The sequence below is a fragment of the Equus asinus genome, chromosome 15, assembly GCF_041296235.1.
Source record: "Equus asinus isolate D_3611 breed Donkey chromosome 15, EquAss-T2T_v2, whole genome shotgun sequence".
Classification (NCBI taxonomy): Eukaryota; Metazoa; Chordata; class Mammalia; order Perissodactyla; family Equidae; genus Equus; species Equus asinus.
Genome location: NC_091804.1, coordinates 20,516,729 through 20,530,604, shown reverse-complemented (window position 1 = coordinate 20,530,604; position 13,876 = coordinate 20,516,729). Strand labels below are relative to the sequence as shown.

At 48.7% G+C, this 13,876-nt stretch overlaps 1 protein-coding gene across 1 annotated transcript in view; it reads left to right on the top strand.

The window, feature by feature from the left end:
* The first annotated feature begins 5,143 nt into the window (after nucleotides 1–5,143).
* The window catches only part of TMC2 (transmembrane channel like 2), a 74,809-nt gene continuing 66,076 nt past the window's right edge, over nucleotides 5,144–13,876 (top strand). Inside the window, exons 1-2 of the mRNA XM_070485667.1 lie at nucleotides 5,144–5,634; nucleotides 6,232–6,279. Coding sequence (XP_070341768.1) covers nucleotides 5,601–5,634; nucleotides 6,232–6,279 — 82 coding nt within the window. The 5' untranslated portion in view covers nucleotides 5,144–5,600. The remainder of the gene's footprint in view (nucleotides 5,635–6,231; nucleotides 6,280–13,876) is intronic.

The following is a 13,876-nucleotide window of genomic DNA, read 5'->3' as shown; positions in this document are numbered from 1 at the left end:
GACCCCACCTGACGATCATTGAGGATGTAGTTTATTCTCAGGGATGACCTATACCTTGCTGCATCTCCCCAAAATAAGGAGCAAAGCTTATCTTGTAACAGGAATTCTCAGGTACGCCGTGTCCTCATCCTCTGAAAGAAATCTACCACCTGCCCCGAGGGAAGTTTTACGTCCGAGTCTTTGTGTAGCCCACCACCCTGGGCAGGCAGCACTGATGCAAGGAGAGTATAAGTCAGAATCAGAATTTGCAAAGTGCTGATTTTATCCCAAGTGGACTCAGAAGCTCCATAGGAAAGGAGCATGAAGAATACGGACATCGATGTAACCGTGATACCCAAGCCAGCTGCCAGGAAAGGTCTTTCACGGCTATGGCTGTCCCTCCTGCCCTGGACCCACTGGAGACCACAAGGCAGGGGACCTGCTCTCTCCCACTGGTGGCTGGAGTTGGATACTGTTTTCTGACACACCGTGTCCGATGGCTGGAGTCCTTAAGGACAGCAAAACTTTAGGGTTCAGTGACACAGCCTCACAGCGGTATGACTCACCTGCTTCTAACCCTCTGTTTGCTTGAGACTGTTGTGCCCTTGATCGAAACCCTTCAGGGAGGGGTTTTAAGCAGAGGAAAGAGGAGGTCACACTTCTGCTCTAGGGGCTCCCTGGGCTGCTGCGTGGGAGAGAGACTGACTGGCAGGGCCAGAAGCCAGATGTCCAGGTAGGGGGGCAAATGCAGGGACCTCTGGGAGGGAGGATATGGTGTGGTACAGATTTTCCCAGAGAGGTCAGAAGAGTATGGGAAATATAACCCTGGACATGGAGTGAGAGCAGCCAACAATGCTGCTCTGTGTCTCCAGGGACTGCGGAGCCACCTTACTTATCTCAGCCTCGGTTTCCTCATCTGTAAATGAAAAAAAAAGATGAGACTATCTGCCTCAAATGATTGTAGGGATGATTAAAGAAGTCATTTAAAGGGGTTGGCAAGTACCTGGCAGGAAGGAAGTGATGGCTAACTCTCAGCAGCTGTTGTTGCCTCTCATGGTGAGCTGCATGGGTGTGCACCTGCATGGCTATTCACGGCCCCACACTCAGGAGAGCCCTGCACTAGGTTCAATGCTGCGCTGCCACTGTCTTGAAATTCTTAATGATTTTATCTTTGAACTTGTCTTTTGTAAGTGAAATCCGATGGGACTTGCGCATGAGCAGAGGGGATATGAGCATATACTGCCCCCTACACAGATAGTGTGCATGATGCCCCACGAGCATATCATTCCAGTGAACTCACAAAGCCTGAGAGTTCAGCAAAACTCAGGGCAAGTACAAGAGAAGTGTGCTAGGTCTGCAATGGAGTATGTAGGAGTTTTGACAGGCTAGAGAGGCTCCAGTTTCCATTTTAACCAGAGCTTGCTTCAAACACAGAAAGAAGGCAACAGTGTTCTAAGAAACACAACAACAAGAGGTCCTATCCATCCTTTCTTATTCATGTTACTTGCCTGTATGAGCCAACCACTAACACTGAAAACGATGGCACAGAAGGAAAGGAAGAGAATCGTGACAGTCTTCTTTCTCATCAGTAAGCCACAGACAAGGAGTATTGGTAGAATATGTGAGTATCAAGAAATGAAATAAAAGCAGCTGAGTTCATTTTGTGTAGCATTTCCGCTGTCCTGGTAAGAATGAAATACGTGCTTACGTGCAAGCTGTAAAATATGAATTGCACCATTGCGGTGACTCCACATATGAGTTAAATGCTCTAGTACTTGTTTTTAAAGCTGGCATTGCTCAATACGAAGATGAACAGTAAAATCTGTGCTAGTAAGTTAAAATTTTATTTTCTTAGAATGACATTAAACAGCAGAAAAGGAAAAGCTTTATATGTTAGTACCTTTAACCACACTTGTTTCCTGCTCTTTGAACAAGGAGCCCCACATTTTCAGTTTCCCCTGGGCTCTGCATTTTCCACTGTAGCAAGCCCTGTTGCCCTTTAATTAAAACTCAGGGGTAGACGAGGACTGGGGAGGAACAGGCCTGGCCCTTAGATACTAGAGCCTAGGGTGACAGGCACCTTATATGGTCAGAAGATACACCTTGGACTCCACATCCAAGTAAGTGAGCCAGCCCAGGGGATGGTCAGTCCAGCTCTGCCCTCCTCTCAGACCTGGTCTCCCCGAGGTCTGAGCGAGCATCCTCGTCCCTTCCCTCTCCACCCCAATGCCATCATCCCCGCCTGTCTAACTCCCCCAGTTCTCACCCTACCTACCTCAGAAGGATGCATGGCTTTTGTCTTCTAATCTAGAAAAATCGACCCTGGGGCTGGTTCCCTGGAAGCAGGGTCTTAGATGGGGCAGGGGGAGGAGATAAGCAAGGATCCCACTGGACTCTAACATCAGCCCATCCTACAGGGAGCTCTGGAGCATTTGTGACACCAAAAAGCTGCCTCCCTTTGACAAAGAGGCTGGGCTCTTGCATCTCCATTTCAGCCAGTCTGTGGCTGCAGGTTGATCCAGGAATGGTGGTGGGGTTGCCTTAGGGCTCAGCGGCTCTCATTCAGCCCAGGGCAATTCTCCTCCAGAGAAGGGGTTAGCCATGCTCCATCAGCAGCTGGGGGACGGGGCATCTGAGAGGAACACCAACAGTGACCACTACAGAGTCTAACCCTGAACAATGAGGAAACCGAGGGCCAAAGTCAGAGCGACCTTCCCCACTGTCACTCAGAGATGTAATGGTAGACCGAGGTCAAAGCCACATCTTCTGACTTCGGGTAGGGGCTCGGTTAATCTCTTGTCACAGACCCACCCAGAAGACAAGGGCTCTCTCTGCGTCTTTTCAGTCTCCATCTGAAAAGTGGGGATGAAACACCGCCTCCCCAGGCACTTGGGAGGAATAGGAGTCTTGTGGAGAGCTCCCTGGGGGAGGGGGACTGAGCACAGAGCCACGTACAACACACGGGCAACGTGGACAAGAGTGTTAAAACATCGGTGTCATTCTCTTTGTCTCACTCCTTGATGTGAGACCTTCTCACTCTTTGCCGAACGTGTACTGGCCTCTGGAAGCTGTGGAATTGATATAAGTGTGCTCAAAAATAAACAAAACACTCCGGGTTCAGCGTTTGACTCCCAAAATTGGATTTTGATTTCCACACCTATAATTGTGGAAAACAGGCTTTGATGTGTGAGAGACGAAATTTCTAAATTCCTGGATCACCGCTTGACACTATGGACTAAATGTAGCCACCTTGGATGGCAGAAACACACCAGGGGTCTCTGCTTCATTGGCTGATGACTCCCCGGGGCCTGGGCTGGGTCTGCCCCCAGTGGGTGCTCCTCCTCCTCTGTGGGATGCAGACAAGTGGTGTGTTGCACTGTGTAGACAGGGCAGGGGCTGGAACATGAGGGAGTTTCCCTCCGGAGATGAAGGTGAGGTAGAAAGGCCCCCTCCTGGACAACAGAGAAGCAGGAGGGGCGGGGCAAAAGGAAGGCTGTGAGGCACCTCGCTCATCAGGGATGGGGAGAGGCTGGCAGGAGAGGGGGGAGCTGCTCCTCATTCCTCCGGGCAGGCTGGCCTGTGGCTGCAGAGTCAGTTCCTGCAGTAGGGTGGCCCAGCTGGGAGAGGGGCTAGCTGCAGGAACCCCAGGGTCCCAGTCCTACACCACAGAGGACAGAGAACGCACCTGAGAGTCCCTTCACTGCCCTCGCTCCCTGGGGCTGAGGAGGTGCTGCAGGAACCATTGGACCAGAGAGGAAGGTGAGGTGACAAAGAGAAAAGTTTTAAGCTTGAGCTGAACTGTCGTGTGTGCATTTCAGACGCTGCCACATGTGGCAGTTCCTTCACCCCTCCCCTTCACCAAGGTCACAAGGTGACAGGCACTCCTACTCCCGACCCTGCTGGAAATAGCGTGTAAAGGTCTGAGGCTGAGTCTGTCCTCAGCACCCACGTGAGGCTTGCCCCGGGGCAGGCTCTTAATCTTACTGTGTCACAGAATCTCAGTGAGGTCCAGAGATCCCTTCTCAGAACGTTGATTTTAAATCCATAAAATAAAATACTGGAAATACAAAGGAGATCAATGATCCTGAAGTAGGTATCAAAATAGTTTTAAAAACCTGTCATGGGGCCAGCCCCAGTGGCCTAGTGGTTAAGTTCTATGTGCTCTGCTTTGGCAGCCGGGTTTGGTTGGTTCGCAGGCGCAGACCTATACCACTTGTCAGCCATGCTGTGGTGGCGACCCACATACAACATAGAGGAAGATTGGCACAGATGTTAGCTCAGGGCAAATCTTCCTCAGTAAAAAAAAACCAAATCTGTCATATAATGACACATGTGCTTCCTAATAATTAAACAACAAGATCTAGTGGTAGGACTATAACTATTGTAATTTCAAAGTAGTGATAAGCACAAATGATATTTTGAAATATCCCCAACAGTTTAATGTGCTATGAAAATATCTGTGACTTCTATTGGGGATAAAAATCACAGCTTCTTTTAGGGAAATCTTAAATTTCAGTTAAAGGCTAGGAGAAATGAAGATGTAATATTTTCCCCGTCCCTGTTTACAGACACAAAATCCCCTCCATCACTCTCATGTTCCAGGAGCCCCAGGTTAAGAACCCCTCACTCCAGGGCCTGTGACTGCCTTCCAGAGGGTCAACTCTGAAACTCTGGTCCTGCTGTTCAAAGCAGACAATCTGCCCTTTTTGAAGCTGGGCAGCAGTGAGAAGAGCTCACGAGTGAGGTTCTAGCAGTGGGAGATGGGACAGTACATCAGAAAGGGCTTTGGGGGTGGGGGCCAGCCTGGTGGCACAGCAGTTAAGTGTACACGTTCCACTTTGGCGGCCCGGGGATCGCCAATTCAGATCCCAGGTGCAGACATGGCACCGCTTGTCTTCAAGCCATGCTGTGATAGGTGTCCCACATATAAAGTAGAGGAAGATGGACATGGATGTTAGCTCAGGGCCAGTCTTCCTCAGCAAAACGAGGATTAGCAGCAGATGTTAGTTCAAGGCTAATCTTCCTCCAAAAAAGAAAAGAAAAGAAAGACCTTGGGCCTCCTGCATGGGGATTCAGAGTGCAGATTCCTGGGGCCCTGCTCAGACCAACTAGTTCCCTTGCCTGGGAATCTGTACTTTAAACAGAGCTCCGGTGACAGCTTTCACAGCTTTCACAAACATCCTAGAACTTCTCTGGTGCCCTATCCCAACCAGGGACAAGACAGACAGAAAAGAGCCCTGGGATGCTCTCACTTCCTCCCCCGGCCCAAGTGCAAGTGGCGTCGTTGCCAGAGATGAGCCGGCAGCCCCTGGCCCCTCCAGGGCCCCTCCGCGTGTAAGTGATGCCTGAAACATGAGGCCACGCCGCCTCCTAGCAGAGAAACCCGAGTGGAGGAGTGTGCAGCCGGATTGAAGGACCGGGGACTCAGGGCCTCGCCGCCTCCCTCCCACGCTTCACCCGCCGCCACGCTGAATCTCAAACAAGCCGAGGAGCCCTGGCTGCTGGAGGGGCCCAGGAAGTGAGGCCAGGCACCATGAGGGCAGGAAGGCACCTGAGGCTGAAGGCCTGCATGGACAAGCAAGCCGCATGAGCCCTCAGGGGCTGAGCAAGCCCTGCTGACCATGAGCCGCCAGCTACAGGGCCTGGGGGAGGAAGGTGAGTCCACCCTCATCTCGCAGGGTCCACCCACAGGGTTCCTGGGCTGCTGCAGGAGACGGGGAAGCAGAGGATGTCTTGCCAGGACAGGGACCCGAGTTTGAGTCCAGGGCCTGGCACTTGCTCGCTGAGTGGCCTCAGTCTGGTTATCCAGCCACTCCCCGCCTCATCCATGAGATGAAGGCAGCCACCGCTTCCTTGCAGGGCTATTGGAGGGATTAAAAACAACATGTGCACAGTACCTTGCACAGCGCCTGTGTCAACACCGTGTGGCAGAGGCCATCAGAGCCCGCCAGGGTCTTTCACCCTCCTGCTGTCTTTGTTAGAGTCACCTTTCCTTAGCAATCCCTTCAGCAGTTTTCTCTGTCTGTCTGTTTGGGGCAAGAGGTTGTGGGGATGTCCTGACTCCATGACTATTCCAGGATGTCAGATAAATGTCAGGACTGGAGACTCTGGGGCTTGCTAGTCAAATAACCGCAGCCGGGTTCCAGTCTGCGGAGCCGCGAACCAGCTGAGGGTTCGCACAGTGAAATGGGGCAGTGCAGAGAGGGGAACTTTCCAGAGGTCAGCTGTTCATCCCGGGTCCATCTCTTACAGCAGGAGGTGGAGTGAGAGGGCGGGCGAGGAGCGGCTCTCCGGGCACAGGTGAGAGGGGCGTGCATTCTGGGGAGCCTGCAGTGCCAGCTCAGCCTGGCAATCCAGCCCCCATCCAGTGTTCTTTTTCACCCTCTTTCTTCTCTCTCCTCTCTCTCCCTCCTGCTCTCCCTCCATTCCTCCCTCCCTTGCTCACTCTTATTCAACACAATGCAAGGAGCCCTCCGAGGCAGGTGGTTTAATTGGGGAGGGAGCAGAGTGCTGGGCAGAGAGGGCCTGCCCTCAGCCCTGGGTGGCAGGGTGACGCCCAGAGCTAGTGACACTGAGTTGAGCCTTGGGAAGCAGTGAACATCCACCAGCCTGGGGGGCAGGGAAGCGCGTTCCTGGCGGCTGGGAGGAGGTAGAGCCGGGACTCACACCCAGGCCACCTGACTCCAGACAGCCCTCTCTTAACCTCCACAAAATGCAGCAGAGGTGGGTGCTTGGTCACCTCCCATCAGGAATGTGGCCACAGGTCTTCTGTGAGCCAGTGAGGCTTTACCCAGAGCGGGCAACCAGCTCCTGGAGAAGCCAGAGGAAGTTGTAGGCCAGAGAGAAGACCATCCGCTGCCATTAGGAGGCCAGAAGCCACACGCGGTTGGGCATCCTACACTTCAGGTCACAGATGTGTGTGGATATGATGTTGTTTCTCCTCTTTGCATCCCAGGCAGGGCCCCAAGTGTAGGTGAGGAAGCAGAATCTTGGGGAGCAGTGGACTTCTGGGGGGTTGGAAGAGATGCCCCTGCCCCATTGTGGGCAAAGGGACTTGTCCTGGCCCCCACCCTGGCACACAGTACATGGAGGCATTGGCCCCAGGATCCACCTCATCTGCCTCCTTTGCCAAGCCCTTCCCTCTTGTCGCCTACTGCGCTTCTACTGCTGGGGGCCTGAGTCCCTGATGAGGCAGCTCCATGACAAGGAGGGAGACCCAAGAGGAAGACATACAGAACAGCCGGGGCTCCGGGCAGGAGGGAGGGGCCGTGGAGGCACCACTGGAGTCTCAGCACTGCTTCCTGCCCCCGCAGCTGCCCCGTGGCCACTGTCCCTCCTCCCAACCCCACCAGTCCTTACCTCCCTCCAGGGACATGTGAGTGGGCATGAGAAAGGGCACCGTGCCCCAGTGTGGCGGGATGAGAAACCCCTTCCACACAGGGTCAGCTTCCTTGGTGACAGTTGTCTGCTGGGTGTCTGAGTCTGGTCCTTCACGTTCCATTCCCATGTTGTCCTCCAGTTGCTGTCCCTTCCGCACCCAGCCTGGGTCACCCTCTGCCCCAGCTGAAGGGGCTGACCTTGTCGGGGCTCCCTGTGGGCAAATGGTCCTTGGGCAGGACTGAAATGGAAAGTTGTTTTGCCTAAAACGAAAACCTTTTCCTACCGAAATATTCCACACACACCCCCTTCTCTTTGCCACTCTCCCCTCCCCATAGAAAAGAGGAAATGGGTCGGAATTTTCACCTCAGGGCTCCAAATGGTCCAGGGGTGCCGTGAAGTTAAATGTCGGGAATCTGTTAAATTAAGTGAAAACCAATTACACGAAGATTTCCATTTTAAATCTCCTCTGGAGTCACCTCTAGGGGACCTGATATCCTATTCCTTCAGCTTATGTTCTACAAGGAGGAAAAAAAGTGTCTGAGAACACAGAGTTCTCTTCTCAAAATGAGTTATTATTCCATTAGTGAAAGAGGGTCAGAAGGCTCTCTCCTCCCGTGTCATCGGGCGAATGCACTCACCTGTTCAGATCACCAAGTTGGAGGGTGAGCCTGACCCAGTGGGCTTCCAGCTGCTCCTCAGCCCATCTTCCGCTCTGAATTGTCTGACTCAGTGAGGTGCACAAACTCGAGGAGGCCTGCCGTGTGTGAGGGAGCGCATGCTGGGCTTGGAGGTCTTCCTGAGGCGACAGCTGCCTTTCTAGCTCCTAAATTATGCATCGTGTGGAGTCCATTGAAAACTGATTATGAAGAGAAACTGAAAAAGCAGCTTCTTTCCTGTGTGGAGGTTTGGGGAAGACTGAAGGGCAAACTCAGGCTTGCTTTCCACAGTCCACATGAAGTTTGCTCGGTTGGGAAATTAGATTACAATAGGAATCACAGCTTGGAAAAAAAATGGATGAACTCCCCAAGTTATAGCTACGTTGCTTGGAAGAATGCTTGGTACAGCTCATTATGAAAAAGAAAACCATTTATTAGCTGATTGAGGACACATGGAGTTCAGAAGAGGATGCAAACATATACTGACTTTCTTATCCAGTCCTTTCGAGCATATGGAGCCAGTCTTGGATGCGGGCCCAGGAGACCCTTCTCCTTAATCCCTTGCCCACTCTCTCTGCTCCTCTGCCCTCTCTGAGAGCCTAGCTCAGTTCTAGAGCTTTCCTAGGAGTCTTGGCTCCAGTGACTCACATATTCTCACTCTTACTCCCATGTCTTTGGAGGGAGTGGATTTGTTTCTGGCTCCCTCCCTCCTCCAGGAGAGGGTTGAAGTCTTCCAGAGCCCTGGGGAGGAGCATCTACAGGACAAACCCATCTCTCACTGCTAATACTGGCCAGCTTCCTAACTTGGATGAGTTATTATTACATTTAATCTTTCTTTACATTGTCTTACCAAAAATCCTTTTCCTACAGGGGATGAGGAGAAGAAAGAGGTTAGGGCAAAGGTGGAGGAAGAAAACATGTCCTGCCACACAGACCATTATCTGTTTTTGAATCTGTAAACAGCACCCAGTGCTTTTCAGTGTGCTTTTCAGTTATCTCATCCGTCCCTGCTGTAATGGCAGCAATTGGAAACCAAGTCCAAAAGACATGGACACTATTAATGGTGGAGTCAGACGCATGCTTGATGCCTCTTCTTGCCTTCACAGCAAGTGAAGAGCCACAGCAGACATGCTCACAGGGCCTGCCCTACGGTGACTAGGGATCAGTGTACCCACTCCCCAACAGCCTCTTCAGTGCTGCTAGCATGATCCTTTGACGAGACCACATCCTGCAAAACATGCTCCAGAATCTCACACTCCATATTTCAACCCAGCTCCCCATAGGCATGGACCGCTCTCTGAGCAACCTCCTCTCTCCACACACCCTGCCCTGACCATACCTGAGGCTCGGCCCTGCCTTGGTTACCCATGCCCCAAACTTCTTGGCATTTCCACTGGGGCCCTTCGAGCCCCTGTTTCCTCTGCCCAGAATCCCCCCACTTTGTAACAACCACCACCCTCTCCTATCTCCACCCCTTTCTTCTCTTGGCAGACTCCTGTTCGTCCTTCAAGATTCAAAGTAAACATCAGTTCCTTGTGAAGCATTTCCAACCATCCCGATCATAATTCACCACTCTGTATTTCCATGGCCTCTTTTCTTTAGTCCACCATTTATTCCTTCTTTTTAAAAACAAAATACGTTTATCTAAGTTATCGTCAAAAGCCGGCTCCCTAAATATCACCAACATAAGATGTTGATGAGACAAAACTGATTTATTACTTAGAGCAGGCAAAGCTTTGGCAGTGTCTCACAGGGGGGAAGGTAAGGTCAGAATTTATTGAAAATTGAAAGTTTGATTTAAGGCAATTCTTTCAAAGTGAAAGTTTGATTAGGATTGGATAAAAATCACAATACAACAGCAAGGCCAGGATTTTGAGGCAAGGCATTCAGAGAATCTTAGAGTGCAAATTTTCTGTGATGCTTTCCATTGAAGAGTTGATGGGTCTTTGGGAAAATCCTATGATGAACAGTCAAGCCATTTGCCTGGGCAAGAGACCCCCAGAAAAATAAAGTGATGCTAATAAAGACAGAGGCATAGCACAAAGTCATCTTAATATAGAGACAAAGGTGTAGCCTGGGTTCTCCGTGTCCAGGCTGAGTGTGGGCTAGATGGTTTTGGTTCTCAGTCTGTCCTTGTGGTCATTCTTCAGCCCGAGCCGAAGGACAGACCATCAGTATCTGCGAGTGTCAGTGCAGATCGTCACCACTGTTTGAGGTCTCATACTTGCATGTCAATTGTCCCTTGATAATTATTTCAGCCTCCAAGTTTCTGATGGTAATTGTTTCAACCTGTGAGTCAGATTGCCCAGTTCTTTCTTCTGGATGACCCTTTGCTGGACTATTTGATGCACAGCAGATGTATCTGGAGGTCACACACCTGAACACTGGTGCACAGGTAAATACTAAGAGATTATGACCAGAGTTTATAGAGTCCACTTTTCATCCATGAGCCAGGAGTGCCCACGCTAAACAATAGAACAGATCTCATGCCCAATCTGAAGAGTGCACAGAACCAAATATGGGGTCATTAGTCAAATTGCCCAGTTTTCTGATGTCTTTATTTACTTCTGGAATCCTTTAACAATGGTAAAGGTCTCTGAGAGATCTGCAGGAATGTAAGTGCAACATCCTTCCCCTAAAACAACTCACATCACCTTGGCCCTCAAGAGGTCAGTTTTACAGCTGAAGCAGCTCTGTTCTGAGCCATCACCTGTCTGATTTCATAAACCTCTCGGGAGATAAGGTTCTTATGGCCTTAGTGGCATTGCCTAAATCAGCGACTATTCTCTCAGTCATAGCATGTAAGAGTCACTCTACTATCCAGGCCTCTTGTAAAACATGAAGAGTCCTGAGGAGAGAAGAAATTCAGAATTCCCCTAGAGTAGTTAGGGTTTCGGTTTCTGAATCAGGGCCCAGTTTTAATCCTTCTTCAGTGGAATTATCTACTGATCTCTTTTTCCTAGAGGAGAAACCAATGGGCCAAAATGGACCCTGGGTGATGTCAGAGACAATCCTGAGAGTAGGCCTTAGCTTACCAAGGTAACAAGCTCCTGTCTGATTTGTGAGTAGTAGCTAATAGTCTTCTGTGCCAGATCCAGCACCAGTCTTTGGGGGTCAAACAGTGATATGGTTTTGGCCAAAATACTCCTACGGGTCCATCAAATAATGCTGTAACCTTTTAGCACCATTCATTAAGAATTATTTGGTGTCAGGTAGTGAATTTTGTAGTATCAAGATCATTAGGTGGGTCTGAAGCAAAAGAAAAGTAACGTGTCTTGCTTGTAAGATTTGTGAAAGTGAGACAGTCTCCAAACATACACCACCTGTCCACTAATCCTCTTCCAAGTTCTATTTAAGTGAAAGGTCAGTTACAAAGACTAGCTGTCACAAAAGGTCCCCAAGTATTGTTTCAGGGAGGCAATGCCCTTCTAGGATGCCATGGGGGTTTTGGATCTCTGGCAACCCAGCCTACTGTAGAGTTTGCCATCTAAAAAGTCACCCAGTGTTGAGTCCAGTTACCCAGGAAGCCAACTGATTTCTTACAAGTACCAAAGGAAACTGGGTGGTTCCCAAGGGAATGTGCACTTTAGCCAGTTCATGGGTGAATTGTAGCTGGTTATTAGAAGTATACCAAAGAGTGATTAAGGATGCAAATAGCAATATTAGAAATAGGGGCTTATAAGTAACACAGTTAAAAGTAGCCTTAAGTTAGTGAGAGGAAAGAAGAAAGGTAAAAGACTAGAAAACAGAAGAATACAAGATTTAAGATGACAGTCTGTGGTCTTGTTCCATGGATCTTGGGCACAGCTGTCTACATCCAGAAGTTGTCTGCTTCAGGAGGGCTCCTAAGAACCCTCCGCCTGAGGTCACCAGTTGAGACCATCTTTCAGTAATTTGAGGATGGTTTGTCTCCTTAGTTGAAGAACATAAATCCAAGAACCAACCCCTTATGAGTTTCACTACTGTACTAGTTGTTATCAGTACCCAACAGAGTCCTTCCAGTTGGAGTTCTGAGGCAGTCCTTTGTTGAAGACAAAAACTGGCCTACAGCTTTGGAGTGAAAAAAAAAGTATCTGTAGGTGACGGAGACTTAAAATGACTCTGGTTAACTTATTACTGATAACTTTCGAACGTGAAATATTTCGGGGCCAGCCCCATGGCCGAGTGGTTAAGTTTGCACACTGCAGCGGCCCAGGGTGTCGCCAATTTGATCGTAGGAGCAGACCTAGCACCGCTCATCAAGCCATGCTGAGGTGGCGTCCCACACGGCAGAGCCAGAAGGACCCACAGCTAGAGTATGCAGCTATGTCCTGGGGGCCTTTGGGGAGAAGAAGAAGAAGAGATAGAAAACAGATTGGCAACAGATGTTAGCTCAGGTGCAAATCTTAAAAAAAAAAAAAAATGAAAGGTTTAATGTAACTGACTAATTTAGTAGATAAGCTATGATTAAAAAATATTTTTTAAAGTGAAATATTTTGTCGCAATAATGAAACTGACAAAGAAATTTGGTCATTCCTGTAGCATGCAAAACAAACTTGATAAAAGTAATCTAAAAGCTTTGGACAAAATGTCTGTAATGATTCAGCATGTTTTACATCCAATTCATAAAGATGGTTAAACATAATCTTTACAGAGAAAATACCTTGAGGTATAACATACAATTAGATAAAGACATATACATAACATACCAAGAATATACCAAGCATATAAGAAAAATATATCAAGAATACCAAGTAAAGAGATTTAGTAAGTCTGGAGTTGGTCCTAAGCGTGTGTATTTTGATAAAACTCCATAGGTAAGTCTGATGTGCATCTCCAAATGAAAAGCACGGCCCTAAAAGATGCAAGATTCAAATTTTAAAAGATTGTCACCAAATAAGCATTTTATAAATGGTAACTGATTATACTGTTACCTAACATAAGAAAACCGCCATCAGGACTCTGAAAAATAGAAATAGATGACGGACAGCAAGGGCATTGACAAATCTCTAGGAACTGCCCGTAGGGCATACAATTGCTGAAATGTTGTAATATTTGACCTATACAAGTTTAACTTGGAAAACGCTAAGGAATCTCTTCTGATTTGATGACTTTTCCCATGAAACTTTAACAGTAACATATCAGATAATCCTAATTGTTTCTGGCACCTGTCTTTTTTATAAGGTAGAAGAACAAGGCTTTGTGAATTTACCAGGGGCCCTCTGGGAAATCTCAAAGATAGTTTTAGATACATAAGATACTCTGAAAGTTACTATGCTTTGTTTCACGCTTAGGAGTCAATCTTAGAAACAAAAAAATTCAAAAGTTGTCAGCTTTGAACACTTAGGATAGGATCATGGGTGCCTTAGAAACAATATTTGGCTATTCATTTGAAAGTGACAACAGGGCCGGCCCAGTGGCACGGCGGTTAAGTTCACATGTTCCACTTTGGGGACCTAGAGTTCGCCGGTTCAGATCCCAGGTGCAGACATGGCACCACTTGTCAAGCCATGCTGTGGTAGGCATCCCAGATAAAGTAGAGGAAGATGGGCACAGATGTTAGCTCAGGGCTAATCTTCCTCAAAAAAATAAATAAATAAATAAAATAAAAGTTATAAAAAAAAGAAAGGGGCCGGCTCCGTGGCCGAGTGGTTAAGTTCACACACTACGCTGCGGCAGCCCAGGGTTCAGATCCTGGGCACAGACATGGCACCGCTCATCAGGCCATGTTGAGGCGGCGTCCCACATCCCACAACTAGAAGGACCTGCAACTAAGATATACAACTGTGTACAGGGAAGGGTTTGGGGAGATAAAGCAGAAAAAAAAAAAAGAAGATTGGCAACAGTTGTTAGCCCAGGTGCCAATCCTTAAAAAAAAAAAA